Below are 15416 nucleotides of genomic sequence, written 5' to 3'. Positions count from 1 at the left end.
CTTCCACTCAGTTACACTAATCGACTTCTGTGTCCTATTTTGCATCAAGTGCATTGGAAACCAAAGTATTTCATAGAGTGGAAGGCTGAAATCCTCATTGATAGCATAAAAGATAACTATTGGTGTCACTCAACAAAATCAGGTTTCTAAAATCGTAACAGAGATCAGGAACAACATCCTACAATACTGTGTTTCATACAGTGTTCTCTAGTCTTGCTCAAACCCAGAATCTTATCTATTTTGCAACACTGAAGTGGCCCAAGGAAGGAAGTCATAAATACAGAAAAAGTTACTAGATTATTAACTACTAGATTAGGGCTTAAATCTGTGGCAAATTGGAGTTTACATTAGATAGGTATACGCCTGGTTTTAGTCCCTCTTTTCATCAGGTAGACCACTATGTATATTCTCCACAGCTACTCTGGAAATAAGTCGGGACAGCGCAGCACTGGTGTCTGGTAATCACGGAAAACTGGCAATGCCCAGAAAGTCAAGACAGTCTCCTTGAGATTTCACTGTCCAAGCTTAATGAAATGCAAAAATATACTGTGTAATGATGAAAGAAATCAATTTCTTTCTCTCTTTAAAACCTTACCTTTGTAATAATCAAATGTGTTACTAACACAGGTAAGGCCTTATTAAAGTTAGAGTGTGCTCCTTTAAATGTAAAATAAATATCTCTTCTAGTGTTGTATATTTCCTGTCTCTTTTGTAGTGAGTTCCAGGTAAAAGCGTTGCCCCATGGGAAGCTAAGTAGAGGTTACCACAGTAGTGGATGCCCAGACAAACACAGCCCTGACAGTGCCTGCTCTGTAGATTACAGTAGCAGTCGTCTGTCCAGCCCAGATCATCCAAATGAAGGTAAGATGCAAAGACATACTATAAATCTACTTACAGCTGATGTTGAACGCTGCAGGAACTTGCTGAGGTTATTTTGTGACATGTTTATCAATTGCTATCCTGGTCTCTAATACTTCATCCTCTTCATAAGCTGAACTGAGATCATACTTCTATGAAAACCTTTCTAGCATTAGCATAAAGATTCAGGCACCTCAGTGAGTCCACCTTAGAAGCAGGAGTTAGTTGAAGTGCGCTTCGCATATGTTTTTAACTCTCTTCTGCCTTACTAACTAGGGAGGTAACTTTTGTGTTGATTATCCTGTAGGGTGTGCTGTTTGTGGAATATAGTAGATTAGAGAAATGCACCTAATGCTGACTGACTTGTGCTTTAACATCTAGGTTTAATTTAGCATCTTACTATCTGTCCTAACCTGACTACTGTTAATGTGATGATGCTACTAATGTGTTGGTTTTTGCCTCTTCCCAGATTCTGAAAGCACTGAGCCCCTAAGTGTGGATGGCATCTCAGATCTGGAGGGAGAGGAGGGAGAAGAGGATGCAGGTACTGGCCCGCTGGAGAGAGAAATCCCCCTGACACCTGATCAGGAAAAGTTCCTCAAGCAGCATTTTGAGACATTGGGCAGCACTGATGGAAAAGGTACAAGCCTCCACTGAACAGAGGGACTTTCTCTGTGAGACCACCCCAGATCTGTCCGCCGTAAAAAACAGACGAGGCTATAAGCCCTGCTAGGCTTTCAAGAATATGAGTCTGCATGGAAGGGAAAAAGAGGTAGAGGCGCCTAAAAAAGAGGGACATCTGATAACCCAAACCAACTTACACCCCAGTTTGATTTACACAAACTTACCTGCAGACTGATGGAGTTAAGTATCATTCTTGGAATCCTAAAGAGCCATTCCCTTGTTCCAGCACTAGTTTTAACTCCTATGTATATGCACACATGAACTGTGTGTGTTGCCCCCCCCCCCATCGGCGACATGTAGTGGCCTCTAGTGGTATACAAAGGCATAACAAATGCCACAAAAGAAAAGGCTGAAATGCTGTGAGGAGAGAGAGAATAGGAGGAGACATCAGAGTGGAAGAGGAGCTGATTAGTCCTTATCGACCAACTTCAGAACAAAGAGTATCTTTCTAGAATTGATAATGATTGCAGGTAGCAATATCTCTGTGAGTTGTCCATTTTACTTTTTTTTTCCTTTGTTGATTTGTTTTCTGCTTGATATGAGTGCCTCGCAGCCCTACAGGCAGGATAGGATAGGACACAAAGGGAGAGAAAAAGGAGGGAGTGTGCCCTTAGGGAGACTAGCAGTTTAAGGCAGAGAAATTATAATCTGAATGGAACAAAAAAAGCAAAGGAGATTAAGTAATTTATTCCCTGTTATTTTGGCTCAAAAATCCCCTTTGATATGAGGGAGCATTTGATAGTATCTATGATATGAAAATGCATTTGTCAGAATGTTTGCATTCTTGATCTGTAACTAAATAACTCCCTTTCTCTCCTACCTTTCGTCCAAATTTGTAGGTGGCTCATGTAGAGCTCTGGAAAGAACTGAAAACCTCAGCATTTCCTCTCGCTTTCTTTCCCAGTCCCCGGGTCTGAGGTATGGCTCTATTTGTTTTCAGTGTTTCTGTCTGTCTTATTTTTACTAATGTGTGCATAGATCTTATGATAGGCAGTGGGCCAGATCATGGCAGAAGACGTCTGACCTGAGTGTACCTAGGCACAGTGAGTTCTTAGCATAGGCACCTGGCAGGTTGGTTGCGGTCACTTCTGATTTGGACGGGCCATTCTGTGTCACATTAGCTGCTCTGTTTCTTACTAAAGCAACACTGTTGTTTAGTTCCTTTTCCTTCTTCCAATAATATGCCTAACTGTTTCATAATTAATGCCTTAATTGATTAGCCTAACTGTTTCATAATTAATGCCTTAATTGATTAAGGGAGAAGAATTTCTGTCATCTAATTTTCTTTTCACAATTTATGGTCTGTTTATTCTTTTGCATTTCATTCAGCTTGGACAATGAAAGTAGGCTTGTTAACTTTTCCTTTGTTTTACAGTCCTTCCTTATTCAGCTTCATTTCTTGGTCCCATGCATTCCTAGGGTGCTCTGTCTGATACAAAGCCCCTTGGGAACATTCTTCCAAAGGAAAAAAAAAAAACAAAAAACAAACAAACAAAAAAAAAACACACACCAAAGGCCTCTCCAAAATGTTTCCATTGACTCTAAAACAAGAAAGAAGGTACACACTTCTGTTAGTTTTGTTTCATAAATGTTTAAAACAACTCCCTTTTCATTCCTTTCAAATGACAGCTTGAAATCTGGGCTCAGATTGGTTTGGCCTCGTTGTACAGACCTGAGCAGAGCTAGGTACATCTTTTGTGGTTTGCCAGCAGTGTCCAGGTTCAGCATGTTCGGGAAGTTTTCTGTCATTGCTGTGTTCACAATACAGCAGTTGCTGCTGTCAGGAGTGCCTGTTAGTCTACCTCATGTTGGGACTGCCTGTTTGGGAAGAAAGCCTGTGGTTAGCTATCATAAAAGCTTCTGGAGAGTTGCAGTGGTGGAAGGATGAAGTCACTGGCACTCTGGAGGTGTGATAAAAGAAGTTGCTTAAACTCATGGAAACCTCTAGACTCTTAATCCGTTTGACTGTCAAACCTGACAGATTGAGTTGCCTCCTTTCTGAGGTAAACCTGCTATGCTTGCTTGGAGTGGAGAGGGAGAGAAAGTCTTTTCTCTTGAAAATACTGACTAGCTTTGATAGTAACTGTACTTTCATAGTGTTATGACCTCTCTTGGGGTACCTTAGAAAGAAGTAAAAAGATTTTGGTGTTAGAAAGGTGAGCTGAGAGAAAAGACTTGGCCTGACCTTACCCAGTCTTCACTCTTCCTGGAACTTTTCCTTGTATCCTACCTTCACCTTTTACAAAGTCCTTCCCTGAAACAGTTACTCAGTGCTATTTCTGTGAATCGGCGCCCATCATTTAACTTACGATGGGATGTCTGAAGACCAGCTCTGTCAAGTGAAGGGTAGAACAAAATGGTAACAGCCTAGGCCAATTTTGATGTAACAAATCCAGATGGGAAGGGAAAGGCTCTTTATCTTGGAGAAACTGCCCTAATGTGTGTGGCTGTTCATCCAAGGCAACCTACCTACTTATTTCAACTGGAATTTCTTCACTGTGTTTTCTAGACATTTGTCACTGTCCTCGTCGAATCTGATACTGGATTCAAAGCCCATCGAGCCTCCAGCCCAGAGCAATCAGATTACTCCGGAGCTGCTGAAAAATGGCAACAGCCATCCTGGTGATGCTCTGGAGAACAACCACCTCCTGGAGAGTGTGAATTCCCATCGGGCTGTTTATGCCCAGAAAAAACGCAAGTCAGCTTTAGAGGCCAGGCGAATTGGTATGGGTTCTGGACGAGTTATTACATCCTTTTCTGAAGGCCCTGGGAATGCAGTGATGAGAAAGGCACAGTCAGTTCACGACCTTGTTCATGAGGGTAAGGACATGGGTTGGAATGATGATATAAATCCAAGAATAAAATTGGGAGATTTGAGCTTGAGCAGTGATTTAAATTAATCCTACATCTTTATGCATTCTGAGCTACAGGCAGACAGTTTTCATGTCTTCTAACTCTTAGCCTGTTAAGGGAAAACATTTCTAACTTGTAATGCAGACTCTGATCTCTTAATTGTCTCTGATACTCCTCTGGCAGCAGTGGGAGGAGGGATGCCAAGGGTGAAATGAACCATTTACAAAGAAATCCTGTCTTGCCATAGGTGACTGCTTCAGGCTAAGACTGAAGCTCTCCAGAGTAGAGAGAGAAGAGGGGAGGGAGAGGGTCACTAAGAGGGAGCTTGCTGTCTCTGTGTACTGTATGAAAGAACTCCACTTTTGAAACTGTCAGCTCACGAACCTTCAGCAAACACTAAGTTTGTTTTCTAGAAAACAAACCTGTTGCTGCAGCACCATATGTATGTGAGTGGATTTAAGAGAACCAACAGTTTTTGCCTGCTTCTTCTGGCTTCTCTGTTAATGATGACAGTTTCTGAGGTGGTCTTGCCTTAAGTTTTAAGAACAAGTACCTCTAATCAAGTAGGCAATAGTATGTGAGCAGGATGAGGGATGAGAAGGACTAGGCTGTTGAGGCTTGGTGATGTTAACCTGAAGTAGTGGTTCTGTACACCTCTTCCGGGGGCTTAGCCAAGGCCCGTAGGCTGGAGCAGCTCTGATGCTTCCCGATTTTAGAATTCACTGCAGACTCTTGTCTATTTTTGGTATGTTTGTCTGTTTAATTTTCACAGATAAGGGTCCTGGAGTGATATCCTCTGGCAAGCAGCGTCCTCAGTCTCTTATGGTGGTTGAAAAAGATCCCAGAGCTAACAATTGCAGGGTGTTATCAGCCAGTCTATTGAAGATTGACGGATCTGGTGCTCTGCTGACCAAAGATGTCAGGACTGCAAAACCAAAGTCCTACATGAACCCCACAACCAGCTTCCGGGCTAAGATGTCACGGAGCATATCTGTAGGGGAAAATCTGTATCTTGGTTACTCTACTGAAATGTTGACTGAGGGGAGGACTAGCCCTCCAGTGGCAGAGAAGATGCAGCTTAGTCTCCCAGCAGATGCTGAGAAGAATAAGATACCAATGAAAGAAAAAGAAAATGTTCCAGTGAAGCCAGCACTTCAGCCAGTTGTAAACTGCTCATCTCCCAAGTCCTTTCACAGCAAGTTAACATCATCAAATAGAGCACACCTGATCCTTGACATTCCCAAGCCATTGCCTGATAGACCTACACTGGCCTCCTTCTCCCCCACTACCAAATCCAAAACGCTGCTTGAGCCACAGTCTCCACAGTCACCTGTTGGGGCCAGTAAAAAGAAAACTTTTCCTGAGGGACGATCCTGCAAGAGGGAAAATCAGACTGCTGGGTCTCTGGTTCCTGGTAAAGAGATTCCATTAGGACTTACTAAGGAGAGCCCAATGGAGAGTCCAGGCTCAAGGACAGGTTGCCAGGATGAGCCAGGGGTCACTAATCCAAAACTGAGAGAGTTTTCAGAGGGCTGGCACCCAAGGTCTCCTGAGAGCACGTTGCCCAGGTACAGGGAGAGGATCACCGGCATTGCCTGCGTGTTAGACGATCAACCTGGACTTTGCCCACTAGACCCCATCAGGGCGAGGTCTCCTACGTCTATAACTGCCTCGGCACAGGTCTCAGGTGTGCATGGATACCCATCTCTTATCTTCCCCCTTCTGTCTCCTGTCTTTGTGAACCGCCTCACGGTCCCATCACATTTCTTTACGTCCAGCTTCTGGCCTGTCTCGTCCTGTCTGCACCTGTCTCGTTCCATAAGTCATCCCCTCAATGGTGAGACAATTCTTCAGCCTGACATCTTTTTTCTCAGTCTTTAATTTCCCTTTCCTCTTGGTCTTATGTCTGAAGGTTCTTTTTAGGTGAATGTTTTGTAGAGTTGAGCACCCTCATGGTTTTCTTCATAAATTCACACTGTAGGGGCTCAAGCCTTTTTTGGTCAAGAGTGATAACTGACATGCTGAGACTCACTCTTAGCGTGCATTGGCCACATTCTGTTCTGCTCCTCAAGGCATGTCTTAGCAGCAAAATGAAGTGCAGGTCTGGTATGTGTAAGCTGGACATAGCAAGCACAGACAGTAGTGACAGTGAAGTTATACCAGGCAACTTAGACTTTGCTTAGTTAATTCTTTGTGCAGAGTCCAGGCAGGTTAGCTCACGTAAGCTAAAGCCTGGCCAAGACAAGTTCCTTGCTGCAGCCACTTGTGATAGTGAGAGTGTCTATTCTGCTATCACTTTGCTTTGAGGACATGATGCAAGCTGGATATGTAATCCACACACAGGCCTAGCCTTGGGTTGAACATAAAGAGCTTTGGATTCATTCGTAATTTTTAAATTGTTTGTAGAAAAGGTAATACCTGGGGAAGTATCCTACCTGCTGAAAATGGCTATTAAATCTGTTACAGCCCCTGGTTTAAGGTACTTCAGTCAACTGAAAAATTTCCGGGTAACTTAAAACAGAAGCAAAAATCTTACCCTTCAAGGCTTCAGTCTCCAGAGATTTTTCTTTTGTGTGTCAGCTTGCAAGGAAATATGCCTTCCTAAAATACTCAGCTGAGTCATGTAGTAGGAAGTTGGACCTTAACCATTGCGCTTATGCCTTGTACATTCAGGGGATTAAGCAGTGCAGAAATTTTTAACCCCTTTTGCTATGTTGATCTCATTGATACCATTACTGACATGTGATTGTGAGGCATGTCTTTATAATTCTCTTTTGATCAATCATCTGTGGTACCTGGCTATTCCACCTACTCACTGCAACAGTAACCAAAATCATTGCAGAGATGGTCTGCCTTTGATGCACTGTTATTTTTCTTTTTGGGTTTCTGGAAGGATCAAAGGCCCTAACATTGAAGCACTGTTACGCAAAACAGGTGACACTGTCTTTTGTCTGAGGGACCTAATGCCCTGGTACCTAGGATACGCTTATGTATGTCTGAAACCCAAACTACTGCAGGGTTGAGGTTTTTCTCCAACAGCAGATGCAATGTGGAGCTATGGAATGTGAGTCTGTAGCAGAGAAGTAACAATCAAGTTGTTTGTATGTTCAGTTTTTTCCTTCTAGACTGATGAGCCAAGCTGCATATCATATGTTTTTTTGTTTGTTTGTTTTAACCAGTTGCTAGGAATCTTTGTTTGCAGAACTAGCACAGATCTCTGGAGAAAGGGCTATTTTTCATTTTTAAACTATTTTTATTATTAATCCAATCACAGTATATCCTGACAGGATATTTCAGCAACATCCTTTTAGTGAGTTAGTATTATTTGGTGCATTGGATGCCCAACCTTTTATTTTGATCAGCAGGTAACAGTCAGCCTTCAGCTTCTTCCAGGCCATTCCCTCTAAATATTTAGTGATAAATGCTGGAAAAGCTGTTTAGATCCAAGTCTGCTATTGCCTTGGAAAATTTACTGTGGCTTCTATGGATCCCAATGTGGGGGCTTAGATTAGAATTGTAGAGCTGACAATCAGAGACATGAAGTCTCTTAACTCTGTTCTGCTCTTGACTTGTTCTGTGAGTTTAGGATTCCACTTAATTCTTCTGTCCTTCCGTTTTCTTCCTTTTAGAATGTATGAGGATAAGGAGACTTAATTGATTTTGTTAAAGCATTTTCAGATCTATATGTTAAAAAAAAAGTTGTAGATGTGCTGAATTCCCTGCTGGTTTATGAGGAGGTCTGCTGAACATTCCCAGGAGGCTGAAAATGCCTGTTACTCTAGTATTAATGTTACGTTTGTGACCTTTCTCCAGACTGATAGAGAGCAGCAAAAAAGCATAATCAGAAGAGAAATCCAGGAATAATCTGACAAGAAAGAACTGTTTTAACTAACAAAAACAAAACAAAAAATCAAAACCAGAAGGCAAGAATCTTAAACAAGAGAACTGAAGTTCCCTGGCCAAACCTTACCAAAGCTGAGTGATTCAGGAGCAAAAGAATGCAGATGGAAGAACTGATTTGTGTCCATTTGTTCTTCTAGATGTATTTATATAATTAGCTTGAAGCTAAGGTCCCCACAACCTGTCCAAAGGAACCTTCTTTGTAAGAAGCACAGGAATAACAGTGCTAATGTCAACAAGTTTTATCTTTTAGGTAACTGAAGGAACTCGAATAGCATTTGTGCAGGCTTTTGTAAATTATACAAAAAAAAAAAAAAAACTGCAGATTATGCATGTGTGTCTATGTCTTTGTTCATGATTTATGTTTAACTCATGAAAGTGTTTATTTTATTAAAGCAGTGCAGGCATTCAGCTCTGATGCCTTGGAGACAATGTCTGGTGAGGGGTGAAGGTGGTGTTTTTTCTGTTTTGCTTTTATTTTTAGTTCTCAAGTTATAGCAATGCAAATGCTCAGTTGTCCAGAAATATGTATCTGTTGTGATTTTGTAGACAGCACTCCTCTGGACCTCAGTCCTCACTAGAGGACCCTATAGTAACTCAGCATAACCCTTCATCCTCATAGCCCTTCGCTGAACACTGCAGAAGGATACACTAAGGAGAGTGTGTAGAGCTCTGAGTAGGTGCAAACTAAATCAGGGGCTCCTTGTGAGAGTCCCTTTTGCCTTTGGAATCCTTCATTCAAACTTGACTTTAATTAAAAAGGAGAATGGTATGAGTGATCTCTGACTATCCTTGACTGTAACAACATTGTGTAGTCTGACAGAAATCATTGTTAACTTTGGAGAGGCTGAAGACCAGAAAAATAGGAATGTTTGAAACAAGAAGCATCTGGAGATAGCATGAAGGAAAGTTCCTGAGCTTGCCCATTTAATGATTGGCTCAAACCAGCCCTAAAAAACAAATGTAAAGTATGCATATGTGATCTGCCAACTGTACATATGTATTAAAAAATGTATTGGTTTTCTTGCCTGGCTAGGAGACGGCAGATACTGGAGTGTGTCTGTGCCTTAGCTTGTGCCTTTTTTTTCCCCCTACAGAACCTTCCATCAGTGTAGAGCAGTGCAAGCATGTGGTATCTGAGCTCCAGGACAGCATGCGCAAAGCCATTCATCTCTACCGCATGGTGAGTGACCTCAGACACTGGCTGTGTTTTGGCAAGCTGGCTTTAAGCCCTTGTGTTGAATGTGTGTGCTTGCTGGCTCAAAGTGTTCTCTTGACTGGGTGTTTAGAGACAGAAGCTGCCTGGTTGTCTACTTGACTGCAGTTAAGCTTGAGTCTGGAAGACAGGAACTCCTGATTTCTAACTTTGGGGTTTTCCAGTGGCTTGTTATGGTAATCTGAGCAAATCAGTTAACTTTTCAGCCTTTTTAGGCTATGTGTAAACTGTAGGTAACAGTATGCTCTTTCTCAAAGAGGTATTAAAGAATTATTTAAGATTTATACAGTGCTTCAGACAGAATATTATAGGACCTCTAAGTTTTGTTATATAGTTCTGTTCTCAATCTTTGATGCCAGGGATTAACAAATGTAAAATAGGAACAAACAAATGGGAATCCAGCTGTGAGAGGAAACATGCGGTTATTTGCTAGTCACCCTTACTGCCAGACCATAGTTATATGCAGAACAATATAATAGCTATTGTTTTCTTTGCTTAAGCATTGCTCTGTCAAGTCTCCTGTAAAGTGTGTGAAACTCGCACAGTGAGTTTCTGCTGTACGTTCCTCTGCAGCTACAGTCTGGGTGCGTGTGTTAGCTCTGTGACCGCTCTGTGTTCCTGTGACCAGCTGCACCTGGCAGACAGGAAGAAAGAGGCTGTTGTCTTGTGCTAGAGCTAGGAAACACAACACCTCTTCAGACCTAATAAGGGGAACACTACCCCAAAATGTGATTCCCATGTCTGCCCTATTGGGGTAATATGTTTGGTTACTGCATGACTAGCTGTTTTGGATGCCTGCCCTGCTATATGACTATATTGGCAGTCTTGCATGTTGAAGAAACACTTGAGCGGTCTATAAATCTTGCTTATGGCTTCAGTTTCCTGAAGGGCTGAAACATCTTTCTTTGTGGTCTGAATACCAATATATCCTTTCCTCCCTCTCCCACCCTCTTTTCCTTCTTTGTTTTAAGGTGTTAAATGATACGGAGTCCTCTACTGACAAAGATAAGATAGCTGGCCTCCTGACAGAGACATTCTCCTTAATGAAGAAAGAATTGGACTCCCTGAAGGATGAGGAAGAGCTTCCAAAGGTTAAGGAGGTGCTGGCAAAGCCACAAGATACCATTAGGCCGCTGAATGAGGGATGCAGTGCCAACCTACCCAGTCCGAAGAGTTTGGGGGATGAGCAGACGCTAGCTTTGCTGGAGCAGTACTCAGAGCTATTGCTACAAGCTGTGGAACGACGCATGGACAAAAAACTCTAAAGGAGTGTTTTTCAGGTGTTTGTGGATACACAGAAATAATCCCAAGAGGAGGACCATAGAAGGAGCCTCAGACAGAGGGACCATCATGCTGGTCTAGAGGTGTTGGGGAGGCCTTTATAAATTTGATTTCCTCAGGCCCATACAAGTGACTTGTTCTAATTCTTAGCGATGTGCTGGCCACAATTTTAATAATTTTTCCCAATGCTCTTCAACTTCCTGTCTCTAGACAAAGTCTTGAAAGAGGAGTTTGGAGAAATTGCTTTGAAATTTCTTCATAGCCAGGGTGTCAGGATGTTTGGCACTTAAAGAAAAATCCAGTTTATCCAAGAAATTCTGAACTGCTGACTAAAAATAAAGGAGTCCAAGTGAAGCCAGTCCTTTCCACTCCAGGGCTTCATCAGAATCCAGAAGCAAACTTTTTATGCATTTATTTATTAATTTATTTTTCTGACTGTTGCTCTGTCACATTTGTGGCTATTTTCTTTGTCCTTTAACAAAAAAGTCAATTCCTTTGTTATATCCCAGCGAGAAACAATCTCTGTATTATAAGCCTCCAACGGGGAGACAGGCTGGAGTGTCTGTGCAATTACTGAACTGGTTTCTGCTTAAATCTTGTCTTGCTGATCTTTCTTTTCCTGCCTTAGTTTGTTACCTGCAGTAATTCTACTGTTGTCATGACTACCCTGTCTACTTTTCTCTTCTTTCAAGGACAGTCCCCACACTATATTTTATTTGCATTCACTTCCAGGGGAGAATTCTGCAACCCTTGGACCAAGCTTTGGAGATGATTTAATGAAATCAGTATTGGAATTTTAACCTGAAATTCGGTATTATATTGATATACTGAGTTTAGCTGCAGATAAGGGATATAGATGCAAATATGAAAGTTAATTTCAGCTACCTTTCACGATTATGAATTGGGTATTGACCTTAATGTTATCATGAGTCTGGTGGGAAATTTGGGGCCAATGATTTATTTGTTACAAAGTAACATGAAAGACCTGGTTTCCATCCCTTACAGTGTAAATCCGTGAGAAATCTTCAGTGCAAATACTGCTCCAAATAATTTGTTGATTTCACTGCCTTGATAGCAGAACCTTTTCTTCTTGCTTTTCTAGAGAAGCAAAATATTTACACCCCAAGAAAAGTGAGATTCTATTACCTTTTGTATAGCTATTTCAACTGCCCACAGAAAATGGTCTGCCAGGGACTTCAAACAAGATATTTTGGGATGTATTTACTACCATTTTCCCCCCCAGACTCTTTCATTAATTTCTTGACTGAGAAACAGAAAATATTCCTCCTTTGCATTTGTGTGTGCAATACTCTTCTGACCTTGTGGGACTTCTCCAAACTGATGGCTTAAAACTCTCTGGTGACGATTTAGGTCAATGATAACAAGCTAAAGAAAAAAAAAACTCTTCAGCACCTTCCCCTTTACTCACCCTCCTTTCCCCAATGGGGACAGATACACAGACTGCTTTGTTTCTTCCTCCATCTCCATTCTTTCTTATATTTACAAGGCAGAGCAGTACAATCCCAGTTTATAAATGAATGCAAGGAAGCAAGAAGCTTTTGGTGGGTGAGAGAATGCTTGTGTCCATGGAAGTCACTTAAAGGTGGCCAGACTGCAGTTTTCTTTTACATTACTGTCCTGGCTAGTTTGGCCATTCTTTGAAACCCTGTGGCACTCTGAAATGTAGTATGTTGACTAACTTGGTTTTCCTGCCTTTCTGTGAGCAGAGATCTGTAGTGCAGCCTTTACTGGGCTGTGCAGGCTGGTATTGGACGGTCTTTTTCTTCAATATACTCCAGGGCTTGAGGAATCTGCAGTTACTGCTGTCCCACCACAGGTTTGTGGGTTGGTCATAGTTGCTGGCTGCTTCAGAACTTGGCAGGATGGGGAGCATATTCAGAGCTTTCCAGCTACTTCAGCCTGTAATTTCAGTCTGCCTAATCAAATGTTTCGGATGTTCTTGCTAACCTTTCCTTCCGTGGGGTTGTACTGAAACTTTACAAGTGCTTTCTTCTGTTTCAGCATTGCACTGTGCTGAATCAGATGAGGTGCTTGGTTTCATGGGCAGTGTCTCTTGCAGAGAGAAGCTTTGTAATGTGGACGAGTTGAAAAGTAGAGGGAATTTCTGGGAGTTTCCTTGAGTGAAAAAGATATGCTGGAGATGCTGCGAGTGGGATGTATGATGGCAGTCATACTGGCTCTGTGATGGAGTTAGTCTGGGTCAAGCTTGCTTCTGAGGTGATTCTTTTTTTTTCTTCATCCACTTTCAAGACTGTGAACATATGTCCCAGTACACAGGAATTCTTTTGCTGTACTGGGACCACAAGACACTCAGGTAAAATAGCAGTCCCTTCAACCCAGGTATCTTTTTGATTGAAGATAGTGGTTTGAGGGTCTTTTATATTATTTCCCTGTGCAATTTTATTCCATTTTATTGTTTAAAGTATAAGGTAGTGACAAAAGGGATCAGAGAGAGTGAGTGGCCAGAATGAACAGATCATGTTTCAGTTCTCATCCAGGTGAAAAGCAGCAACCAGTGAAGCTGACATAGAGATATGAAATAAAGTGCCTTGGAAATAAGTCACATGAAGCAAATCTATTTTTTTTTTATGCTGATCAGAGGAGTTTTTGCTTCATGGAATGGATTTTGCCTGTTGGTCATGGCTGCATATGGGGAACAAAGGGTAAATTCTGATCAGAATGATGGTAAGAGAGGTATCAAGCAAGTAGATTAGTTGGGGAGTGGTAGTGTAATTTTAAAATTAATTAGAATAGTAGATGTAGGACATTCAGGAAAATAGATTTAGAGGCAGAAATGATGTTGGCTGGAGGTACACCATTGGCCAATATCTGTGAAAGATATGGTACACAAAGGCTTCAGGAAAGTAGATTTAGGACAGAGTTAGCGATCTGTAATTGAAGAATGCGTTGAATGGTTGTTTTAAAGATCTTTCTTGGCCTCTTGTTTCTCCAGTTGCTGTTTTCTAAGCAGCTGTTTCTTTAAAGGCAAAGTTGAGAACTCTGCCCAAGGCATACATGTTATGAATTTACTAGAAGCCCTAAGGAAGATGCTAGTGCCACAAGTTTGTTGATGAGAGGGATGAGGATGCAACCGATTCTTCCCTGGTGACTTCCTATTGCTGGCAATAGGAAAGAGTCCTAAAAATTTGTTTCCAACACTAAGAGGGCATAAATGTGTTACATTTGGTTACCGCTAGTGAGTGCATTTCACCACAAGCTGTCTATTAGGTCAAGTAGAGAAATACTGAATGGTAATTGCCTGGGAAGTGGAAAAAGCTTGTGGGAGGAGGTAACATCTGAATCTATTTCTTTTACTGGTGCATGTGGTTGTTAGCATAGCTACGACCAGACGTGTATTAAAACAAGTTATTTGTCTATCAAAGTCTGTGAAAATAATTTGGACCTACCTGTTCTCTTTATATGCATTCTGTCCCTCCTGTCCAACATTTCTGGCCAAAACGAGAATACTTGTTTTTTCATCTCAACTGTAAATAGTATTACTCTGCCCGAGGGACCTGTGTTTCATTCTTTGGCCTGTGAAGTGGCGCAGTAGGAAGTGCTGGAATGTGAGAAGGCAGCAACCCCTGCCTGCTTTCATCCTGCTGCCGGCAAGTAACTCCTTCCTCCCCATCCCTCAGCAGCGCCCAGTGGTGGTGGTTGTGTGAGTCCCTGTTTCTTCCACGCCCTCTCTCAGGTTGTCTCCTCTTTTTTATAGCATCTCCCAGGTAATGGTTGAGGCAGGCCTTATAGTGCTCTCCTCCCCCCCCACCCGCTATTTGGCTGATTTCATCACACCTCAGAGGAATCAGGACATTTCTCTAAAGGAGTAGAAAACGTACAGACTTCATTTTTTTTAAAGAAAGAACATGTATATAATTATATATAAGAAGAAATGAAATACAGGTATTTAAGCACCATTGGTAAATTCATGCATGTATAAGATCATCCTCCCCCCCCTACACTGGATGTGTAGCATCCAGAATATTAAATGACAAAAACCTCATTAAAATAATAAAGACAGGTCGTCTTGCAGCCCTTGAGTGCTGGCAAGCGGGTGGTTCCTTCTCTAGCTAAGACTAGACTGTCCAATGTTTCAAATTGTGTGTTGTAAATAATACACGGGATTGGACTCTATGGATAACCTGCTCTAACGCATGGACAGGGAAATGCATGGGGCAGCAACTTTAGGAATAAGCCATGTCCACTCTGCATGTCTTGAATATGCCATAGGCACCAGACAGATGACTCTGTATTGTTCAACACTACCCTTTTCTTTCACCAGTTAAAAAAAAAAAAATCCCACACCTCTTCCCCCTTTATTTATAAACGTGTGTTTTTATACTTTTGGCTTTAGGTAAAACAACTCTTTAAAATGTCCTTTTTTAATTATTTGAAAAGTTGTTTGTTTGTTGGGTTTTTTGCACTGTGAGGCTTCCCTGCGGGAGCTGTTTTTAACTCTGTATTCATTTGTACTCCGTGTCTTAAACTGGTTCAATAAAAATGTGATCATTTGTTACAGCGCTGTCCTCGAGCCGCACGTAGCTTCTTCGAGGGTGGCCGGGATTTCCTATTTTTTTTCCAGCTCCTCTTCCACAGCTGTGTT

General features: G+C 41.8%; 1 protein-coding gene across 4 annotated transcripts in view; it reads left to right on the top strand.

The window, feature by feature from the left end:
- MAPKBP1 (mitogen-activated protein kinase binding protein 1) overlaps positions 1–15329 on the top strand; it is a 101075-nt gene extending 85746 nt beyond the window's left edge. The window contains exons 25-31 of one of the 4 annotated variants that reach the window (XM_062576031.1): positions 716–861; positions 1328–1498; positions 2382–2460; positions 4052–4362; positions 5168–6082; positions 9393–9478; positions 10483–15329. In XM_062576031.1, the coding sequence (XP_062432015.1) occupies positions 716–861; positions 1328–1498; positions 2382–2460; positions 4052–4362; positions 5168–6082; positions 9393–9478; positions 10483–10776 (2002 nt within the window). In that variant the 3' untranslated portion in view covers positions 10777–15329. Of the gene's footprint in view, positions 1–715; positions 862–1327; positions 1499–2381; positions 2461–4051; positions 4363–5167; positions 6233–9392; positions 9479–10482 lie in introns of all 4 variants that reach the window. The other 3 variants (XM_062576030.1, XM_062576034.1, XM_062576033.1) reach the window with 3 other exon arrangements.
- Positions 15330–15416: the final 87 nt, after the last annotated feature.

This window comes from Rhea pennata, chromosome 5 (assembly GCF_028389875.1).
Source record: "Rhea pennata isolate bPtePen1 chromosome 5, bPtePen1.pri, whole genome shotgun sequence".
Classification (NCBI taxonomy): Eukaryota; Metazoa; Chordata; class Aves; order Rheiformes; family Rheidae; genus Rhea; species Rhea pennata.
This window is presented reverse-complemented; position numbering and strand designations above follow the sequence as displayed.